This window comes from Brachionichthys hirsutus, chromosome 1, assembly GCF_040956055.1.
Source record: "Brachionichthys hirsutus isolate HB-005 chromosome 1, CSIRO-AGI_Bhir_v1, whole genome shotgun sequence".
NCBI lineage: Eukaryota > Metazoa > Chordata > Actinopteri > Lophiiformes > Brachionichthyidae > Brachionichthys > Brachionichthys hirsutus.
The window spans coordinates 8,602,494-8,626,150 of record NC_090897.1 but is presented as its reverse complement, the minus strand read 5'-3'; the positions used below and the strand labels follow the sequence as shown (position 1 = coordinate 8,626,150).

The following is a 23,657-nucleotide window of genomic DNA, read 5'->3' as shown; positions in this document are numbered from 1 at the left end:
GAAAATGTGAGTCTGTAATAAGCCGATATTATATGATGGAGAATGAAAGAAGACAACAGGCCAAAATGATTGGCACTCCACCATGGCTTGCGTCGCCACATCCTTCCATGTTTGCTGATGTTAACTCAATTTCCATTGAGTAGCAGTCATAAAATGTATGCACCCTATCACTGCACATAAAATGATACCACAGTCACGCTCTTATCATATTTGTAAAATATTTCACATTTAAAACTTGTGGTATTTCAGGACAATTATATTGCTTGCAGCATTGATAAATTTAGATTTTATTGAATTCTATATGTTTGATATGTCTTCGCATTTTGATGCTGCATGGAGTATTGGGTAAAGTTCACTCTCTCCTCATCCCATGAATTCAAACCCAGTGATGTAGTGTAGGTGGCATGGTGGGGTAGTGGTAAGCGCTGTCGCCTCACAGCAAGAAGGTACCGGATTCGAATCCCGTCTGTGCAGAGTTTCTACTATGTTGTCTCCATGTCCGCATTGCTTTTCTCCTGGTTCTCCGCCTCCAAAAACATGCAATTTAGATGAATTGATTACTTAAATTGTCCGTAGTGTATGAATGTGCACGTGAATGGTTATGGGGCCCTGTGATGCGCTGGAGACGTGTCCGAGGTGTACCCCGCCTCACCCCGATAGCAAGCTGGGATAGGCTGCAGCAACTCCCGTGACCAGCAAACAGAAAAAAAATGGATGGATGAAGGGATAATTCAGAGTGACATCATCAATGAATGTGTCCATATGTTGTCCTTGTAAAATGTCTAACTAATTATCTTGCAAAGACATAGCAAACAAGTTGTACTCATCATTATCTTGAACCTGACTTGCAGTCTCTCTTCCTGCACTGTGAGATCAAGGTCAAATTAGCTCCTGCAATTCATTTATAAAATATCCCTGTCATGTTGTAGTCAAACACGGCACTATCCATAACCTCGAGAGGGTGACACCCCACAGCTGTCAATTGTGACATCTATCTCACTTACTGCTGATACACGGTAATACATAGACACAATTTCAGGAATACCTGCATAAAATAATGCTAATTTAATATGATTTCCTACTTAAATGTTTAGATTTTATTGAAACTGCATCTGTAAGGCATTGAGTTCATACAATGGCAGTTTTACAGGCTATAAAATGCTGTAAACACATTACATAATGTGATGTGTTATTTCCACTGCAGCTTTGTAACTGTTGCACACTATAAAATGTATTTTAAAAGGCCATAAAAAAGATACTACAGGTAGCAACAAACATACCTTCTTTTAAAGTTTTCTATAAATTATATTTAGCACACGTGGAACACTTTTTTAAGATGGTACAACTGGTGTTTTGCGTATCATTGGCGGCCACTGCAGTGTGCTCAGGTATAAATAGATATTTAATGGGGGCAGGCAAGAGTATGATAAAACACCACCTCCATATGGAGTGTCTAACACAGGGCACATCACCAGTGAGAAATGAGGCCCCCTTCGTCTCTGGAAGACACTGTATGGGACTGGCAAGGGGCCAGCTTATGTGCCGTTTGGACGTCGGTGAATGTGAGAGCCAAGGTTTTCAGTCCTTTTTTTTTTTTGCAAGCCTGGGTGTATTTTCTCCACCACCTTTGCTGGAATAAAGCCTTCCAGAGAAACCCATTCCTGTCATCTGGGTTGTGCCATGTGAAGACAGTGAAGATGAAAGCTGCCTTCTCTCCAACTGTCAGGCCAGTTTTACCTTCCTAGAAGAAACCTAGCCTCTTAAGCTGTGACCAAAGGAGAATAATGTCCCTTGACAGAAGGACTGCTTCAGGCTAAAACGCCTCAAGGCTCATTGTAGACAGGCTGGAGGAATGAGGAAGAGTCAATTACCCGTAGGTTTTTCTTTTCACTGTCAGGATGAACAACCTAGCCTTATTCTGCCTGGTTGTAAAAAAAAAAATATGCTGATAACAGAAGAGCAAGTGGACTAGGTCAGGAGATAACCCATGGCCTGAGGAGCAGCAGGGGCCACGCCCTGCTATAGGGCATATATATGTGTGTCAGGATTCAAAATAGGCTAATAATATATCTCTAAAAATTAGTGCCATGAAAGTATTAAAGATGTCCTTACACACAATGCAGCAAGGCAGGAAAGAAACAGTAAAGTGATTGAGATGTAAAAGTCACTGAAAGAAAACAGAACCTCGCACTTCAATCAAATTCACCCAATACTGGCGATATGAATGATGCATAAACGCCTCAGCAAGTGCAAACTGCTTCTCCAGCATTGGTGATGCAAGCTTCTTTATTCATTCTCTGTCTAACACTGCCAAATGTCACAGGAAAGAGATTGACAGACACAATAACAAGATTGTTAATGGAACAAAGATTGACTCCATATCAGAGGAATTAGCCAGAATGAGGAACATGAATGTTCGGATCACAAAGAAAGAATCATTTTGAATTTGTTTCATCTTCAGTTTCAATTAGCAGCCGGTCTTACAAACTAAACTCTGTCCATCAAAACACTCCCCATTCAGCCCCAGCATGAGTGCAAGGCATCAGCTATGTTTTGCAATATTCCCAAGGAGGACCTCTTATCTGTAGGAGAATACAAGAAGCTCCCTGAGAAAACTTAACAAACTGAGATGGATAGTGGCAGGTTCTTGTCCAGTCAGCATCTTTACTCTGAGTCTTCTTTCCTATTTCTGTATTTCAATACATTTATCTTCAGCAAGCTGCTACCTTACCGTCTTATTGACATGCAGGAGTGCAATGTACTCTACGATGACCAAGCGGCTATTTAATTACACTGTATGTCTGCTGCTATTTCCTTTCCCCTGACACCATGGATTTGTGGCAAACATGATGAAGTATGATGTGCAGACGTGCTCATTTAAAATATAATAATGGTTTTGCATTTATTGGAATACAATTTGTAACAACTCTTTTTTTGTTTGGGAGTACTGCATTAAACCATTTGGTCAGGGTGCAGGAAACATTGGAAGATGGACATGAGGGTAAGGAGGGTGAGTAAAGTAAGTCAGTGAAGGCTGGAACAATCCGCATTTGCTATATTCTAATCTACGCTATATTCAAATGTGTGCACACAATTTAGAATGGTTACAGCGACAACATGGAGTTGGACGGATCTTGATTTTCAGTTGGCAGGCCAAGGCAGGATTTGGATTTAGATCACAGCGGTTTTCTCACACAAAGGGCCCTGCTAGAAATGTGACTTCTTATCAGTGACAGCACAAAAGAGGAATATCTGGATGTCTGTGGAAAAAAAACTAACTTGCTATCGAATGTCACTTTAGGATTATTTCAACTGACCATTTCCGTTTTAGAATTTGTCCATGCCCATCTCCCATACAGTTCAGAATATATTGAATAAATGGCCCAATATCAAAAATATTAGCTAACAAGAAACAAAATAAGAAATATATTTGATGTTTATTGTTTGTACTGAACATTTCCATACTGGAAACTAGATGAGTGCTAGAACTAACGTTTAACTACAATCAACTCAGTTTTTGATACTGTGAGTTTTTATCTCCTGTCCACCTGAGAGACTGTCATGCTGTGTGCATTGACGTCTACAGTTACAGTAGGGTGTTAGGGTTATATAGGGATAGCTACGTACATCTACAGCTTTTTCTTTGGGGGGGGGGGACCATTATATTATCAAGTCAGATTTTAAGGTTTTCCAGAAAGGGTGCACGTAACCCAATTTCTTTTTTTTCTTCTTTTTTTTAAAAGGGAATTTTCTTTTTTAAACCACAGCAAAACAAAAACATTGAGCTAGTAAGCTAGTTGAGCTTGCATTTTATTGCCAAACATAACTTTACTGCAAAGATCACCTTTTAAATCCATCATTTGTGCTATGTGTGGTGAGGTAGGCCCTATGGTCTCCTCCAGAATGTTATGTGTCTGTTTATAGTATGCTGTGAGGAACAGTGAGAGACAAATCAGGTTAAGAAACAAATGGCCAAACAAATTATGTCGATGGACAAGGTCAATGTGAGGCTTCAGATTTTAACAACAAAAACACAGGTGTTGGGTGGATCATTCTTTTAAGATTCACCAAAAATTGCCTTATTTTTAAATACACATTGCATGTTGAGCTACCATTTCTGTGCAATACACGATAACATGCAAATTTACGAGGGACATCGATATTTCACATGATGTCATCTGATTATTTTAAAATGTCATAGTGTCATTAAAGCAGACAAGCAAAGCTGAGCCTGCGAATTGGCCTCAATTACCAGCAGGAAGCTTTTTGTGTAACAGTATGACAGTCGCCGATTTGTCCGGGAGGAAAGGAAAGGAAAGGAAGCCAAGTCAGGTACATTCAAAGAGATCATTTCGGGTCTTACTCAGATTAGCTAGAGGCAAGGTTAGAATGAATTTTCCCATCTTTACAGTTGAATGTAATCCCATACCCAGTAGACTGGCTAATTAACTGAATGTACAACTCGTGCCAAGTGCCAGAAGAGAAGCTAAACTATAGGCAGAAAGGCTTGCAATATGTATGTGCTGGAATATATAAATGACAGCCTGGATGAAATGGATAGAGCAACCATAAAAAAAATAACAACACTACACAAAGATAAAGGAGTGTTCAGATCTGGCTACAATTGTTCCTGCATAGAATGGACTTTAAATTTCACTGCGAGCAATGGCTTACTTGCATGTTAACCAGTAAGTAGTATACCCTTCCCTTTAACACTAAAACAAATGCACATTTGCATGCTAAGAAAAGGGCAGGTGCAGAAATTGAATCTGACAGCACAATGGAGACGGCGGCAAACCATGGGGAAACATGTCAGAGAGTATGAGGGGTGCTGGTACAAGTTGCACTGTACTGGTGTAAAGAGAAGACAGAAGAAGGAATCTTTATCTGTGTCACTGGGCATGCCACACGCACGCACACACACACACACACCAGAATAGCATTTACGCCCTACAACGGGTCCCTCTAAACCAGGCATGTCCAAAGTGCGGCCCGCGGGCCATGCGTCCCGTGTTAAAATTTCCACCGGCCCACAGCTTCTGTCATACATGTATGAATAACAGTCACACAGACACAGCTTCTAGTTTTACTGCACGCATTTTCCCACTGCAATACCTTTTTGTTAAGCAGATTAATACAGCATACTCATACACAGTCTCAGCTATGACCTTTTGCTATTTCTTTCAATGGGGGAAAATTGACTGTGGAACAAGCGGCTTTGCATCGAGTCAGCTCAGTCCCTTTCTTTGTGGCATTTTGACATTTTAACACTTGAACCACCGGGGCGGTCTGACATTTGTATAATGCAAATAACTCTGTTTAAATAAAAACTACAAGCCTCTCATCCCACGACTTTTCCTAAATTTGTGTCCAGTATGCTTTCTGAAGCCTTTAAGGTCCGAATGTAAAAGACACAAGATTCCTAAGCGTTTATACCTTGGAACGCCACCGTGCATGTGTGGCTGCGTGTGTGTCTGTGTGTGTGTGTGTGTTGCACAGAAAAGCACTCGGAGAGTGCAGACCCCTGCCAATAACCTCAGTATCCCTATATTGTCAGACATTTATTTTAGCCACATTGTTGCCAGAAAACCAGCAACATTTTGTAGTGCAGGGAATTTCCCATTAGGAATTCCTGATAGTTTAGATTTGAAACATTTCAATACTATCCGCAATCTGGAGCCAATCCTGATGAAAACAGTTGGAAAGATTGTGTAAAATTCCATAGATATCGGTTAATAATCCACCAAGATATTGAGGAACACATTTTGAAGCTCCATTGTCTGCAATATTAATGAAAATTTCAAAGTGATCCAGAATCCAAAATCTCAGCCGGATCATCACCAAAATGTTATCATCTGTTCCTGGTAACATTTGCAACATTGATGAAAATAAAATTTCATCAAGATCCGTCTGTAACTCTTTGAGTTATGTTGCTTCATTCATTCATTCAACAGACAAAGACTAACAGATAAACACCAACAAAAACACAACCTCCTTGGTGGAAGTAATTACTCTTAATGTAATTTGACATGGATTTTGTGTCATACTACCCAACCATGGTATAATAGCGTTAAGGAACACACCAGTGTAGTCTCACAACTGGTCTCCCCACCAACCCAGCTATCTCTCTCTCAACGTTTCCATGTCCCTCCCAGTCCCACTGGGACCTCCATTAAAAAATACCCTGATGTCTAGTAAGTGGCAGGGACACTTTCACACATCTCTCTCCACAGAATGTGGCATTAAGATGTTAGAGGCAGCGAGGACTATTGATTTTCTTCCCATTTTTCCTCTGTTTGTCCATTTCTTCACCAGGCCATCTTCACAATGTGGCCGGAACTTGGTTTTAATTAGCTTTAAATAAGCTGTCAGTGAGATGCTAAGAGTGTGTAGAAGAGAATCACTAGTGGCAGCCATCAGCACCAAAACAGATCAGGCTAGTTGATAATGCCACAGAGAGGAGCTAAGCACAGAGTGACAAGAACAAATAGAAATGGACAACTCAAGAGCAATTTAAAAGAAAGTGCAGGCAAAGCTAATACAAACTTAACTCCTCATTTGAGCTGCATCTGGAAGTAATATTGCACAATAAAGCAATGAGGTAAAATACATTAAAATCCCATGCACAGTTAAGGTTAACTGCAGAACATAGTTTTATGTGAATTACATTCATATTTATTCAATAATTGTATCGTCCAAATAAAAAATACTGGTTTGTGTATCCCCACACTGTGATTCTGCTCCTGTGTGTAGCTTATTTTACCAGTGCATATTCACATGCTGCTTGTGGGAAATGACTTTATATAAGTGATAAAGTGCACAGAAAGCATAAACAGGGCTCATTACACATGGAATATTTCAGCAACACATTGAGACAAATAGGAAATAATACCAAGTCCCTATACGATGAGAATCTACACTAACATGATGGATGAACCAAAACGACATCGCGCTGATTCCAGTGGCTCATTGCACTAAGGACCAAATGCATTTCGACACTGCAGACAGTTTGCTGTGAAACAACTCTTATGTTCCATTAGTATAGTGCAAAGTGAGTGAGACGTTTCGCCCAGCATAAAAACTTTAACATGGCACTCATTGAACTACCCACGTTGTACTAGTTTTATAGTTGTTGTTTTTTTATCTATTGTTAGTTCCGTGTGATTTTAAATATCAAAGACTGTTAACTACAAAACAAAGCCCTTGTTCAAATTCATAGGAACGGTTGCTGCTTGCAGGATAAAATCTCTGAATGCAAAATGATGGGATGTAATATTTACAATATTCACAAAGCAATGAAACTACTACTACTGTACTTTCGGCTTGTCCCCTGAGGGGTTGCCACAGCAAATAAATGTTCTCCACGTCACCCTGTCCTTTGCTGCGTCCATGTATCTCCTCCTGGGTCGACCTCTACCCCTGTTCCCTGGTAGTTCCATCCTCAGCATCCTTCTACCAATATAGTCCCCGTCTCTCCTCTGGACATGTCCAAACCATTGAAGTATGTCCTCTCTGACCTTATCTCCAAAAGTCTAACCTACACTGTCCCTCTTATTGTCTCATTTCTAATCCTGTCCTACCTGGTCACTCCCAAGGAGAACCTCAGCATCTTCATCTCCGCCACTTCTAGCTCCACCTCCTGTCTTTTTCTCAGAGCCACTGTCTCTAAGCCGTCCATCATGGCTGGCCTCACCACTGTCTTGTAGACCCTTCCCTTTATCCTCGCTGACACTCTCCTATCACAGAGCACACCTGATACTTTCCTCCACCCGTTCCAGCCTGCCTGCACACGATTCTTCACTTCCTTTCCACATTCTCCATCACTCTGCAATGCTGACCCGAGGTACTTGACGTCCTCTACCTTCTTTCTAAAACATTATTGAACTAACTCAGCCTCGTCAAAGAGTTAACATGGTTCTCAGACTGCAGTATAACCAAGAGAATACACAAAGACAATAAAAAGTAAATAAAATACATGTATTTGTATGCCGTCGCTTAAGGCTCTCATTATAAAACAGTGATTCTCGTGTTCCTCTGCTACAGTTATTTTCTAGACAGATGAATATTCTCAAAACACACAAGCAAAGATGACCTCAGACTTTAGAGCAGGTCAGATCATTTGAGCTCAAACCAGACATTTTCACATGATTACACTATAATTTGTTTAGTTTGAATGCAAATAAATATTAACACTGTTAAAACCACACACAGTTGTTGTTTCAGGGAGGTCGGAGTTCAGCTGACCCCAACCCCAAACACATTTGGAGTTGCCATGGATACAATGTACAATGAGGAGATTTCTTCACACTCATTGCATCTCATCATTCTCTACTCAATGAAACGTGTAGGGATAATTAACAGATCAATTAATATGTTAGTTAATTATGTAGAATGAACAACATTCAAGTGAAAAAATGATTCGGTCCTGCATCTATAAGTGAATTCTGATGACATTGAACTCCATCCCTGTTGTAAAAGGAACACTATCATTTAAATAAAAAATATTTATTGAATCAATAAAGAATCCTATGAATACATGGGAATGCAAGAAGGAATGAGGGCATCAATGAATATGTACATGAATTAACATTTTACTGCTGAGAATAAATGAATTAATTAGCAAAAATACATCCAAAATGTAAAGAGGGGCTTAACTAATTAAACCTAATAAAAAAAACTGGGGAAAAAAAACATTTATATCAGAATGTATATCAACTCTCAGACAGAACTGGAAGATGGCTCAAGCCCTGCTTTTCTGTTCACAATGCTGATTCCACCAACATTAGCAGCAGACGCTTTCAGGCCTTTATGTTGTGCGGTAAGGACTTATACTCAAGCCATTCCTGAACCATTTTGCATGCCACTGGCAAATACTATTTTTTATTTGCCAGTGGCATGCAACAATCTTTAGGTAATGTTTACATCTCAAAGCGGCCTTCAGATGACTAACAAGACCCAAGGCTTCAGCCCAAACATCACACTGCCTCCGCCATCTCTTCCATCGCTTCTCCAGGTAAGTGACAGACACGCACCTGGCCATCCAGATAATGAAACAGAAAGTATGACTCATCAGACTTCACCTGCTTGGTGGTCCAGTTCTGATGCTCACATGCCTGTTTTGGATGCTTTTGGCAGTGAACAGCATGAACACGCTGACTGGTCTGCCGTCATGCAGCTCCAGACACAACAAACTCTGATGCTCTGTGTGTTCTGACACCTGTCCATCAGGAACAGCATGGACATTTTTAACAGTTTGCGCTACAGTAGTCCTTCTGCAGGATTGGACAGCATGGGTTAGTCCTCACTGTCTGCATGGGTGCCAAATACGCTGTTGCTCGGTGAAGACAACGACAAACCAGGAACACCAAACACAACTTTACATTTTCAATATGATCTGATCTTCTGATCTGGTGTCCTTCACCAGAAGGAAACCAGATAGACACTACTGATTCACACAATATGCTTTTCAGACATGGATGAGCAAACAGGCTGAGACAGTAATGCAGTAACAAATGGACACATTTTAAAAAGACAAATTAAATATACTGTTTTTCATGTTAAGTTCAAAGTGTTATGGGCACATTCCCACCTGCACTCAGTACTGCCAGTTCGTCATTGTCTCAGGAAGAACATTAATAACAATGCTCAACCTGTGATGGTCAATGTGTCCAGTGGATGACATGCAGACTATAGACCCACTTTAGTATTAGCAACAGAGTGGGTGATGATTACTTCTGCAAGCAATTAGTTCCAGGCACTCTCTATTGTTCGTTTTTAAGTTACACAATAGAGCCTCATTTCATAGAAATGACAGCAAGACCTTGAAGCAAAAAGAAAAATGAGTTTGACCTCTTCTTCCGCCCTCTTTATCATATTTTGACACCGATATGATGCCGACTGAAGCCACCTTTGAAGCGGTCTGCCCCTTTGCTTGAAAGTGCATGATGAATAACAAGATAATACTGGGAGAAACATTATTTAAGGCATTCTTATAAATCAATGGCAGATTTACGATGTGCAGGATTAAAATGTGAATCCTATTTCACTCTGTAACCTTGACAGCTTCTCGTTCAGCTTTTAAAGTACAGTGGTACCTCAGCTTACGAATTTAATCCGTTCCGGGACTAACCTCGTAACGTGAAAACGTCGTAAGTAGAGACGCATTTTGAATGTAAATGCACTAATCCGTTCCAAGCCCCGCAAAAGTATTGTAACGGTTCATGTTTTAGGAGTGTTCATTATTCCTACGCTGCAGAGAGTCCGCAAAGGCATCCAGGGAGGAGGGGCGGTCTGTGTGTGTGGGTGCCGCGGGGAGGAGGAGAACGGGAGAGCTGCGTAGCTCCCGCAGCTCTCCCGTTCTCCTCCTCCTCCCCGCGGCACCCACACACACAGAGAGTTACCCGTCGTGTGCTTATTCCAGCGTCCGACGGACGCTACATTATGATATTTTTTTAAAATATTAATCTACCTGTTAGCTGTTACTTTTTGTCCTCTTTGTTTACTGGTCCTTTGCGGTGTTTTCTGCCTCGCGTTTCTTGAAAAACTGATCCGATGACGTCTGCTTTTGCCGGCTTTTGACAATCCGTCGGAAATGTGCGAGGCAGACGTCATCATAATGAGCAATAGCCCGACTTGTCAACACTTTTTCCGGGTGACACGAGGGGGACACGAATAGCGTGCTGGGATACACGCATACGCAACGGGTTGCCAGGCAGATGGCAGAGCAGCTACAAGTTTGTTTACGTTCGGTGAACTCTGGGAGCGGCGAATAGCGCTATTCGCCGCTCCCAGAGTTCACCTCGTATCCTGAAATGCTTCCGTAACAAGAGGCAATATTTTCCCATTCAGAAACTTCGTAACCTGAAAATTTCGGATGTAGGGACATTCGTAAGTCGAGGTACCACTGTACCAGGACTAATTCGTCTTGTGGGGCACAATACGAAACAGGACACACTTACTTTCCTCTCTGGATGAAAGTTATCACTCTGCTTAAGCACAACATAATTCATACCTATAACGAGTTACATCATCGCACCCACAATAGCATTACAACATGTCACATGGCAGTACAGAGAGGCAGTGAAGTACTGAAATTCAAGGACATCATTTGTCTGCTTTCCCACAGTGGGTTCGACAAAACCTGCAATAATACATTCAGCGTGTATGATATGCTAAACGAGATATATCATTTAAAATTGGGCATCCAGTATATGGGCCACGTTACATCACTAAACCAATGTGTAGTTCATATGGAGCCTTATTGTTACCTCCGCCAAGGAGGTTGTGTTATCGCCGGCGTTGGTTTGTTTGTTAGCAAGATAACTCAAAAAGTTACGTACAGATCTTGATGAAATTTTTAGGAAATGTTGGGAATCTTAAGAGGAACAAATGATTATATGTTGGTGATGATCCAGAAGAGATCCTGGATTCTGGATCACTTTGAAATTGTAACATTTCAGTAAATGGAACAAAAAAAGAAAATCTTCAATATCTCGGTTGATTATTGCCGATTCACTTTTACTTTTCATGGTTGGTGTATAAAGATATCTAGAACAATTTACAACCTTTTGATGATGATCCAGATGTGCATGGTGTACGTGTGTTTGGAGGTGGGATGAAGCGGGAGGACTTGGAGAGAACCAATGCTGACACGGGGAGAACATGCAAACAACACGCAGAAAGGCATCAGATGGAATCGAACAAAGGACATTCTTGCTGAGAAACAACAGCACTACCCATTGCGCCAGCGTGCTGCCCCGTAGCCTTATTTGAAGTTTGAAATATGAGATTGGTAGATCTCCGCTAGATGTATCAGTTTCACAGCATGTAAATAGCACTGAAACACGATTAGTAGTTCAACCATAATTGGTTTTCTTAGGCTCTCTAACAACAACATGAGGGAAGCTGCCCGATATTACAAATGGCATCGTTCTTCCTTGGGAGGAATAAGTGGCTCAAAGCATTCAGACGGATGCATTACAGAAACGACAGACTCTTGTGGTGTGGGTCACCGAGGTGCCAACGCTGTTGACAGACCTACTGCGGCAACACGTGGGAAAAGGGCAAGTTATCAAATGAAACACAGTTGACAATATTAATAAGATAAGAGGCGTGAATTGGTGTCCTCGTGGACAGTTGCTCTCTGAGTTCACATTGGCAGGCTCTGGAGCGACAGGCGTGGCCACAGAGTACTCTCAGCCAATGGGAAGACACTAATGCAATCTGATGCGGATCTGAGTCACTGCAAGCTGGTGCCCAGTCAAACTGGTAGCACGACAAGCATTGCTTATTCACACTGATTACTGTGATAGTTGACATTTTGATTGAAATAAAGGACTCTACAATATGTGTGTCTTATCACAGAGTGAGTCAGTGGGAGATGTCACCGTGGAGGGAGGTGAATGGGTTGGGCATTGTGCCTGCTGGAAACTTCTCTCCTCTGGGACAGAGGCACTCAGGCTTCTTAACTTCCATGTCACACTCGGTAATCAATTACTGGTCTCTAGAGCTATCAAAGAAAAGAACTACCTACCCTGAGAATAAAGTAAATCTCTCCATGCCGCCTAATTGAAACCAAATTATACCGCTAGACAATGCTATTTGTGTGTAGCCAGGCACTAATTTGGACTGTTTGCATGCACCGAACAAAGCAATTTACTACGGATGCAAACATCCTTTTGCAGGACAATAATTCATGGTGCAATCAGGTGCAGAGTTTACACATCAAATAAATGGGGATGAATATCTAAATAGCAAACTTTAAAGGTGTGCCCAGGTGTTTGTTGATGCAATTCTCCCAAAACTTTGGCCAGAGATATACCTCTTAAAGGAATTAAGTGAGAGCTGTGGAAAATGTTCCCACCAGTCCTATCCACAGCTGTTCCTATGAATCAATATCAAAATGAAGCTGATCAACAACAAAAGAGGGACCTTGTTATGTTTCCTACTATGATCCATCCCAAAAAGCAGAGTGAGGGGGAGGGAACACAAAGAGGCAGGTTTCAACCAGACTGGGAATGAGAATAAAGACTGCTCTTGAGGAAGTTTGGCAGTGGGTATGAAAACAAGGATAGACCATGTTTTTGATTGCATCATTGCTGGTACGCAGAAACCAAGAATAAACTCAAGATTATAGATGTCACAGACACAAAAAACAACAATGTATTCACATTCAAACATATTGTACAAACAGAAAAGGGTGACCTTTTCTCTAGAGAACAAATACCACACATAAAAATGTAAACGCCGAGGAAAGATACCTTAACTAAATAGCTTTTAATTGGCAAAAATACCATTTTGACAACCGGCATCCACAAAAAAACATTAAGATGTAAAGATCGCAGAATTTGGACAACAAGAAAGTATTTATATTTCAGAGTCAAAAAGTGTGGAACATTCATAGAATTAAATTGGAGAATTTAATCATTTTAAAAGAGCAAATGTGTCACCAACACAATAAAGTGAACACAACTTAACAATTCCTCATGGCTGCTGAGACTGGGGGCGCATAACAAATAATATTTGTTAATATAAAAAATTCCGATACTCAAGGTCCAGAAGGGGCCATTCAAACATTTGCTAACAGCAGGGAGGAGCCCCAGTTAATAATCCTAATAGGAATTAATGCGCCTACGATCGTGCCATTGCTGTCTACCTGAATTTATTTTAGATTGCCTATATTACTTCAACTGTCTATTTGGTGGCGAGCCCTGGCTGTGTTCCTGATAACACAGAGCACACATTCAGCAAGAAAAAGATGGCCTCTGTGCACTGAACACTAATTAATATGGGGCTCTGTCAGGAAAGTTGCATGCTTGCTGCTCTGCTGACAACAGATTCATTTATCCGGCTGTTTTCTGCTCCTCCTCTGAAGGCATTTAAAGCAGCCCTTGCTTAGTGCAGAACAGGGGCAAGCATTCAGCAGACGGCCAGCTTGATGTTAAAAGATCCGACCAGAGAGGGACAATCATGAGTGTAAAATATTTTATGAATACTTGCTATCATAGTTAATAATATATATATATATATATATATATATATATTAAAAAGCTAGCTGCATCTTTTCAGATTATGTCCCTTTTGGGTTGTGGATGAGGAGATAGTGGGACAGTCCAAATGTTGGAAGGTCAGTGGTTCGAAGTGTCCTTGAATAAAGAACCCTTGCTGTTCCATTGGTGTGTCAGTAAGAGGGCAGATGGGGGGGGGGGAGATCTGACACAGTTTAGTATGAGCGACACTCAAAAATAGAAAACTCAGAAGGCGGTTCCATACTTTTTCACATCACTGTAGATTATCGCAGAAAGAATCATGCATCTGAAAATATAGAGGGAAAATACCCAAGGAGGGCTTTCTAAGAAACAACAGAGGAATGCAGTGTAGTGTAAGAATGTGGCAGGTGGGTATTTCGAAGGCAACGTGATGTTAGGATCAAGCTCTGAAGACATAATAACGCAGTTGGGGAACAAGGGAAAGGGGAAAAGGCAACCTGGCACACAAATCATGAAGGAAAAAAATGGGAACGTGTTTGGGATCGCTTCACACAGACCCCGTATTATTAGTGCATGTGTTAAATGGTCAATGCTTATACAGCAATTAAAACTGTTTTTCAACCTTGATTTGCCCAGTGAAGGTTGGTTCAGCATGCATCCATGTGCTTCACAATCATGCAGTAAAAAAAATATCCTCCCAGACTAATGTGCCCCAGAAACGCTGTTGTGCCAGGAAGAGAGCAAATTGGATTAGAGCAGACTCTCTGGAAGAAACTAACAGGTCTGAACAAAACTGGGAGACTCTGAGAGAGAGAAATCTTAGAATATGGTATAGAAGCCTTGGGGGGGAGGACTGCAGTGTTCATTTTGGTTGACAATGTGTATTTCATGTTATAATCCAATCATCAATCAGCCATGTGGATTTTTTAGCCTTCCAAGAAGATTAATGAGCCAAACAGTCTCATGGAGAGGGTGGGCCAGTAGATAACACAATCAGCATCATAATGCAACAGCTAACAAAAACAAACGCATTTCCATGACATACTGCATATAATACAGGCCTCCCCCCTTGAACTGCCACGTTATTGTGGTGGGGGAGCTGCTGAACTCAGATGGGGATATTTGTTGGGTGGTGGAAAGAATACTTCTAGGATCTCCTTAATCCTGCTGACTGCTCACTCATCAAATGTAATTTTGTTGTCTTACCGTACTTGTACTGTGCTGTCAATGACAATAAAGACTATTCTTTCGGGGGGGTTAGTAACAGGCCCTGAAAACCAGCCATCAGACAACACTGTACAGCAATCAAGCAGCTCCAAATTCAGAAAAAGGTATACAAAAAAAAAACAAAAGATAGGATGATCCTCTTGAGCTTCAAAAACTCCCAGACATTAATTATAATTCTTTTTAGGAGGACAAAGTATTCAGGACTGACTAGGACTGTGAGACAGCGTAAGCCAGGTGAGGGAGGGGGGAGTAGGGTACACAAGCTTGCTGGCCAAGCAGTCAGATAGGCCACGGTTCATTTGAGGACTGAAGCTGCACCCTTCCATCATTCGACTCTTCATTAATACCAGCTGCTCCTATGGGTCTCCCTGCAACTAAGCCTTCCAGCACTTTGCAAAATCTATCAATATGCCAGCAACACAAACACATTTCCTATCTCAGAGACCACCTTATAAACTGACTGGTGGGGGTGTTGACGGAAATTATTTTTTTTGTCTGAGATGCTGTTAGGGATAAAGTCTCTAACATCGTGTTCTTAATTTTCAAACGCACCGAAATGAAACAGGCAGACTCAAGGTTTCTTTTTCCTTTCATCTTGGCCCGGCGCCATCTTGCTACTTTACGTTTCCGTTTCCCGGTTTACTTTATTTACAAAGTTCATTGCTCCACCCCTTGACCTAGTGTCATCACGATACCTTCAGAGCCCACAACATCGCTGCCCACCAGATGGGGCTGTTCTTTTCATAACAGTTATATAAACAATTACACAAACAATGATGCCTTATAATATTATGTTGTTATTAGACACCAGACGGAGCAGCGCTCCTAATCTCATTGTGTAGCCACTATGCAAGGACAATAAAGGCTTTCTATTCTATTCTATTCTAATAGTTTGCATTTACTGTGTGCATATGTATTGACCAGTTTGGATATCTGTAGTTGGGTCGTGAAATTGATGTCAACTTGTAAAGCAGTTCGGTTGACTTAACCCAGAATCCCAACGCATAGCTCCAGCCAGCTCACGTAGTGCGCCGCTCAATGCAGGTAAAGAGTCCTTTTTTTTTTATTATTAACCTTGGCAAACTCTTGTTCTGCCTGGGGGAGAGTTGTATTAGTATTGCAATTTTTCAATCAGAAATTGAGAAGAGTGTGAAATTTGAACATGCTTCTTCTCACTCTCTCTCTCCTCTCACTATTTATCCATTTTGTGCAAATTTCATCCATTCTCATAATAAGATTCTCCACTCTACCGTGTGGCGTTCAGTGTGTTCACAACAAGCAAGCGTTTTTTCCTATATCAGCTCAAGCGCAGTCCACACTCTGCTCCGGCAGTGCAGTTTTGTGGGGTCAGAAATAATTACAGAAGCTGCTAAGCACACACCAGCTGTTGTAAACAAATGCAAATACATTTTAATTTCAAACAAGCTCCTTGAATCTCTGCACACAAAACACTGTCAATCTCCTGTGTTTACTAGGAACCAGGGCCACAATAGAAGCTGCTATAATATTTTCGCTGCCAACTATAAGGGTTGTAAGTAATTTTCAATACAAATGATCTACAAATTCCCTACAGACCAAGGCAAAAATAAAACAAGTCTTGTTTTGTCATATTAGTGATTCAAGATCTAAGAATATTCAGTTCACTACCATGAATGCAAAACAATCCCATTAGGTCCTCACATTTAAGGAGCTACAAACAAATGAAATCATACATATAGAAGTGGGACGTATCTATAAGGTGGTCATAGGAGAAAATGACTGTTACAGAAGAGTCATCGTTTCCTGTTCTGAGGCAGAAAAATGTTAATTACACCCATCTCCAACAAACATCTCATGTAAACTTGATTCACTCATTTTGAGTGAAATGGTTGCCTCAGGGTTGTAGCAATTGTTATGCAAGTGGAAGAAAAACACGGATCCTGAAACCTGGGCGTTTCAAGGTAATTAAGCAGTGTAATTGTGAACAAAATACCCTTATATTGATAGTCATAAAGGCAGGGGGAAATGTTAGACTCCACCTTCCTTGTTACCTTCTGAAACCATGTGTCAGGGAGTTTGTGAGGGCTAACCAGAAGGTCCATCTCCTAATGTTGAGAAAAGTGAAAACAATTCCCAGATTTACCCCTTTATCTCGATCCAATTCCAAGTGAGATAGATAATATAGACTCTATATTATAGAGGATATGCTACCTTATTGATCCCTTTGGAGGTTTCTGCGGGGAAATTGGGAATTTCTTTCCTGTAATATTCTCATTTTCCCCCCCAACCAATTTTCATAAAAGCTTTTCAGCAGTTTTTGTAAAATTAAACCCACAAAATCACTAACAAAACCAATGAATTAATGGGTGGGTGAATGGACGAATGAATTGCATTTCTTAATGGTACTGCAGCTCCTTTTTGGGGGTTTCTGAGTCTGGTTATCTTATGGGCCTTGTTCCTCAAGATACATAAAACCAAAGCAACTTAAGGGGTTACGTTAAGGGTAACACAAAACAACCTCGTATAAGATGGGATTGTGGCACATTTTAAACTTTCTCCACCCCTCGGCTTGTGATGACCATTTTCTCATACTTTAGCCTCCCTTTCATGCTTCCTCTCAGTCTTCATTTATATAGATGTTTGTGCCTGAGGAGCAAAAACTAGCAGTCCTATGATTACGAAAGTTTAACAACAACATTCATAAACTGTCACCCCTCCTGGTATTGTCCAACTCTCAAAGGAATGTTAGTGTCAATGTTTATAGCAACATTTGTCAAACCAAAGTTTGATAATAGTTTCAAGTGCTGTGGTGCTTGGTGATAAAAACAAACAAACATAACACGACAGCATAATGGTGTCTAAACATGAATTTTACTTTTTCAATAATAAAGATAGACATCTCAGCCGAAGAACAGTGTACACCAGGAAACTAGATTAATTATGATTACATTGATTATATTTTTTAATCGACTGACACCATTATTTAAAAGTTTTATGGGGTGTAAATTTACAAAAAATAAATTGCCATCTAAATGACCAATCCCGATGATTCAATCAACATTTTCCGAAATGCAAGACTCTTGTCTGATGAAGCGGAAAAGCAGAGACAAAACGTTGTATCAAATGTCATAAAACTAACTATCAGATCTATTTCAGCCTAACCTGAAACAGTGCATCAATCCGACAAAGGTCGAAGTGTAATAGCGGCCACAGACGAGCTTAACACCGCTACCTTGAAGTCACATTTCATTCTCTGCATGTGTTGAGCACCTTTACTCTCTTCCATTGGTCCCTCTGACTGGCTGTCTGTCCTGTTTAAAAGAGGCCAACCGAACAGTGAAAAAGGCCGCCCTACCTCAGACTTGCAACCCTGCCAATCAACCGCCCTGTTTCCAGACAGCACAGTCATTTCCCAGCCCAGCGGACTAGTACTGCCTGACCCCTGCCTTGACCCCCACCTCAACAGCCAGCTCCAGAGCCTACAGAGCAGGCTCAGGCCGCCTCTATTTATTTATGAGCCATTTCACAGTGCTGCTCCCATTAGAGACCCAGCCTCGGTCCACCTTGCACAGCATTCTCTCTGCACTTAACACATAGAGTACACCAACAGGGCTATGGGGTGGAGGGGGGTGCTGGGTAGGTTGATGACATAGACATATTTCAGTGGTGCTATGACACAAGATTACATCAAACAATCAGTAAAAGGGGTAAATGTGCCAGTATATATCCTGGTTAGCAAACATTTCAGAGAGAGATTAGGCACAAAACTCCATCCAGCACACGTTGTATTTATTAATGTATTGCTTCTTGAAATATGTAATGAAGAGTTATTTGACTTTCCTCCGGGAAATAATCACCCACTGATCTGTTTCAATGATACACAAATAACCGATGGTTACGCTTAACTGAAGCATAATTTGACATTGACATTACTCGAGGCAGAAAACAGAAAAACAAAGCCTGGCAAAGCAAATATTTAACAGCATAACTCTGACTGGCTGAATGAATGAAGACTTCCACTAGACAGCCATCAGATGTTCCACCAAAACAGCTGCCTTTAGGATTTGGAATCACATTGGTACCATTACCTCCACCGAGCGGAGGTGGAGGTGATTGGTTCAGTTTGTTTGACTGTTTTTTGGATTATACAAAACCTCTTATGCACTTGCATGAAATTTTCACGAAAGATGAAGCCCAGCATATCTGGATGCTGGAATGTTTTTTTCTTTTTTTATAGATTCTTGTGAGATAGGGCAGTTTTCAACATTTTGGCTCACAACGTTTGGGCTATTCAAAGCGCATGTCTTTCAAAAAATTAAGATAAACCTCCACCACAAACCCTTCCAATGGATTGCACTTTCCGAGCTTAGTTCTTATGTTAAAGTAGCACATTTTCAGAGAGGCATAGAAATGTATACGTTCCAGATGAACATAATCCATACTGTTACTTTAATGAAGATCACTTTGCTATGTGGTAGTTCTTCTGGAGAAGTCATTGTGTTATTTTTGTCCAAGCATCGCTAATATGAGCTGGAAACCAAACCTTTTATCATTGTTCCAATATCTGGATCATTCTGGATCAAGATGATTTGGATCAGCAGCAAAAGTTAATTTATTTTAGCTGGTTAAATTCATACTGGAAGCAAGTGCATATTATCTTCTATGCGTTGGGGCAGAACGGACGTGATAACATGATGGTGTCTGAAAGGCCAAATGGCTCCTTATGCAGAAGAAACATTCACCAACCTGTGATTGTGACAGAGGCATAGCCTTCATCGCCAAGCAGTGGATTAATCAGCCGACAGCCATAGGTGCTATTGGGCTCCAGAACGACTGTCAGAACGCTGGTCATGGTGAACAGCCCTTCCTCATTGGCCACCACTGAATTGGTGATATTGTCTGTCAGGTTGCATCCGCCCCCATCCTGCCATATCACATCAGCTTGAGGATAACCACCGTAGGCCACACACGTCAGGGCTACCTCATCACCTGGTCGCAGATTGGATTCAGGCTCCAAAGTCACTATGGGTTTGGAATAAGTGCCTGAAAAAGAAAGAGTATACAGGAAGAGGAGGGGGTGGGGGAGAACAAAACGAGGTATGTGGTGAGTAAGGGTGGGTGACGGGGATGGGGGGGAGGATTAGGGAGCATCCGATACATACTGATTTTAGATTCTCTGCAGTGAGTCTCACTGTGGGAACTGTTTGACATGATTTCCATTAAATTCTTAATGATATTTAACAAGCTTAGCATAACACAGTGCTTAAGTTCCCATAGACACTATAGCATCTACAGCACATCCTGATGTTACATCTCTATGATCAAGCACCTCTCTCTCCAGAGAGGAAAACCGCTGGGTCAGTCTCAGAAAGGAAATATGGCTTAGAGGGGAGGCTCAAAGAAAACTGGCAGGCTGAGAGATTCGGGAAGACTCCACCTGCGGCGCAGGAACGAGCCTGGAGTGGAGGGGGTTAGAGGGGAATCTCCGGCCTCGGCTGAAATCACGTTCCTCCAATCCCTTGAGCTACCACAGGAGTACAGCGGTGGCGCAGAGAGATGCCACTGCATTTCCAGAACAAATCATTGCACAGCAAACAATCGTGTGGAGCTGAGGTCGAGATGAAATAAGTTTGTCTGAGCTGCTTTTTGAAAAATGGACTCTGAACACAAAGACGGATTTAACGTGGTGCACACCAACTTCCTCAGCTGTCCACCTGACAGACAGGCAGAATTCTATGGGGGGCTCTTTTCATTTTCTTCAAGCACAGCGTGAAGGAAGTCTCCGATGTTAACTGTAAATACTGGCTGAACATAGAACATCTATAAACCTGATGAATAAAATGAAACAAATTTGTCACTGTTGTTTTTCTTCTCCCCAGCAAGGAGGGGACATTTTTTTTTTATTCATTAACATTGCCTGATGCACAGTCATCCTTGGAGATACAGGACCAATCTCATGGCAGATATAGAAATGGGAGAAGGAAGGAAAGGCTCGCGGTATCATTATAAATAAATAAAATCCTCTCAGCTGTGAAGATGGGCCATGCAGTCACCCAGCAGAAAGGATGTTAGCAGTGACTGATTGGCTATAACGAAAGCTAATAATCAAAGTCAGTAGATACTGACCATGACAGAGATGACAATCAGCCCTGATATCTAAGCTTGGGTTTGCAGGGATGTGGTGAATTAAAGATACAGCTTTTCTCAAACAGATGAAGACTTATAAAAGATGCTATCATCTTGCACCACAGGAAATGTAAGACCCCATCCCAGACTAAGTCACGATATATTACCAGCCCTTTGATGCTTAATCGGGTCACTTGTGAAGGCCCCGACTTTACAGCAGATGTCCAGCCTCCAATATGTAAGGAAAACAACCAAATAAGTGTGTATATTTAGTGAGGCATGCAATATGTGTTATCACTGCATCACTCAATGTATTATTCATCCATAAAAGCTAAACTGTGAAATGTGACGTTGCGTTTTCATTCCAATTTTGTTGAAGGAAATTATCCATCCTGAAAAGAGGGCAGTGCAACGGCAATGCAAGTTAATTGATATATAGGGCGTCTAATTAAAGCCAACGCCATCTACGTTCCATGTGCACAATCATCCGTTTGCTTCCACAACTTGACTCACCGGCCACCTGCAGCAAAAAAGCGGCACTGCCATAGTCCTGCGCTTTGATGAAGCAGGTATAGCTGCCTTCATCGGCCACTGCCACCCTCCTCAACAGGAGCGAAGTGTTGCCCAGGCCCAGCTGGGTGGGGAACAAGCTGGTGCGGTTGGCAAAGCTCGCAGCCTGCTCCACCAGCTGGTCGCGCCCCCCCGAGTACCCGTGCACACTGCGTTTGGTGTCTGTCAGCTGCCAGAAGATGCTCAGATCGGACAAGTTGAAGGAGGCAGTGGGGCTGAAGGAGCAGTTGAGTGTGGCATCCCTTCCGTACAGCGCCACCACAGGCTGCTCTGGGACGAGCACTTCCATCACAGCTGCAATAGAGAACATGGCACATGTGAGGGATGTCAATTAAAAAAAAAAATATATATATATATATATATTTTAAGCATACTTAGAGGTTTTTTGTTGCTGACCACATAAATAATAGCTTCCACTGTTTCCGATATGCCACACAGTCCCCGTTACCGACATACTGCATAGAACACACTGCTTGCCCCCCCCCCCATCTAGTGTAAATCCACTGCATTCACTAAATCACAGCATTAAGTCAGTTTGCTTGTATTCAATAGTGTCAAATTTGAAATTCTGTAAAAAAAATCAATGCAACAATTTTGAAATATACGCTGCAGCTGCTTGAGAAACATCCCCTTTGTTTGTGCAGCATGGTAGCGCAGAGCAAGCAAGACAGGATGAAGGCGAGAAAAAAGCATTAACGCTTTGTGTTCCAATAGGCTTTGCCTCCTGGCGATCGCTGAGTGCGCTCCAACTCAGCAACATCTGTACAGCTTTTTGTTAAATCTAAGAGAAATCTGGTGAGGGAGGAGCAAACCTGCAGCAGAAATCTCGAGTCTGTTGTTGAGGGTATGAAAGTGGGTTTTTTGTTTTTACTTCTTGCCAAACATTTCAGCTCAAAGGCTGCAGATCGTCTTTCTGCATGTATCTGTGTGCAGCTTGTGTCTAGACTAGAGCAAGAGCGAAGGGTACACTGCATAATCATGGATTAGAAGCCATCTCAGGCAGCCCAAGGAACATCCAAAGCAGTCAGCATACTCCATTGATCCCCGTCTGCTCTCACACACGTCTGAGACACTCATCAGCATCACAAGGGAGAGAAGAAGCCACTCTGTCCCCAGAGCAATACATTTTGCTTTATGATCATCCGCGCTAATTGTAATAATCACACTGGCATTTTAGCCTTTTTGCCCCCTTTTTGAGCTCTGTCTGTCACACATCCAACTCCGACGTGGTATCACTCTGCTATGGAGGAGATTAAACTGCTGCGGAGGTGCAATAATTGCTTCTCCTATTTACAACAAACAAGTCTTTCATCTGCGGGGTTCATACATGGATGGGCGTTGTTGGAAGCCAAGGCAGGCCTATTTTCAATCACATCCAGCCACCATCAGCAAGGTTACCCCCCCCCCCCCCCCCAAATACCCTGCTCATCTGCAGGAACACTGCCACCTACTGACTACACTTACAAATGCAGAGGTTAGAAATGAAAATTTGTCCCGTGCTGGTTCCTTATAGAGAATGGCATTTTAATCGTTTGTGTATAAAATGTAATAATTAGACATATTTGTTTGTATTCCTCCAGTATTGTGTAATATATATATATATCTTCCATGCCTGTGACCTGGGTTGAAATTTTGAATGGAACTGTTTCTCCATCATTTTGACCTGGAGCAAATTCAAATCCTCCAGCCACACAGTTATCAGGGCAAAGCGTGGCAGGAGCAGGCGGCACCTACTCTACCACCATCAATGGGAATAACCAAGTACAT

The 23,657-nt window shown here is 41.7% G+C and overlaps 1 protein-coding gene across 1 annotated transcript in view; it reads right to left on the bottom strand.

Moving 5' to 3' along the window:
• cd276 (CD276 molecule) overlaps nucleotides 1-22,200 on the bottom strand; it is a 44,035-nt gene extending 21,835 nt beyond the window's left edge. Inside the window, exons 1-2 of the mRNA XM_068741303.1 lie at nucleotides 21,834-22,200; nucleotides 19,941-20,237 (exon numbers count right to left, since the gene is read on the bottom strand). Of these exons, the coding sequence (XP_068597404.1) occupies nucleotides 19,941-20,237; nucleotides 21,834-22,200 (664 nt within the window). The remainder of the gene's footprint in view (nucleotides 1-19,940; nucleotides 20,238-21,833) is intronic.
• Between the last annotated feature and the right edge of the window lie 1,457 nt (nucleotides 22,201-23,657).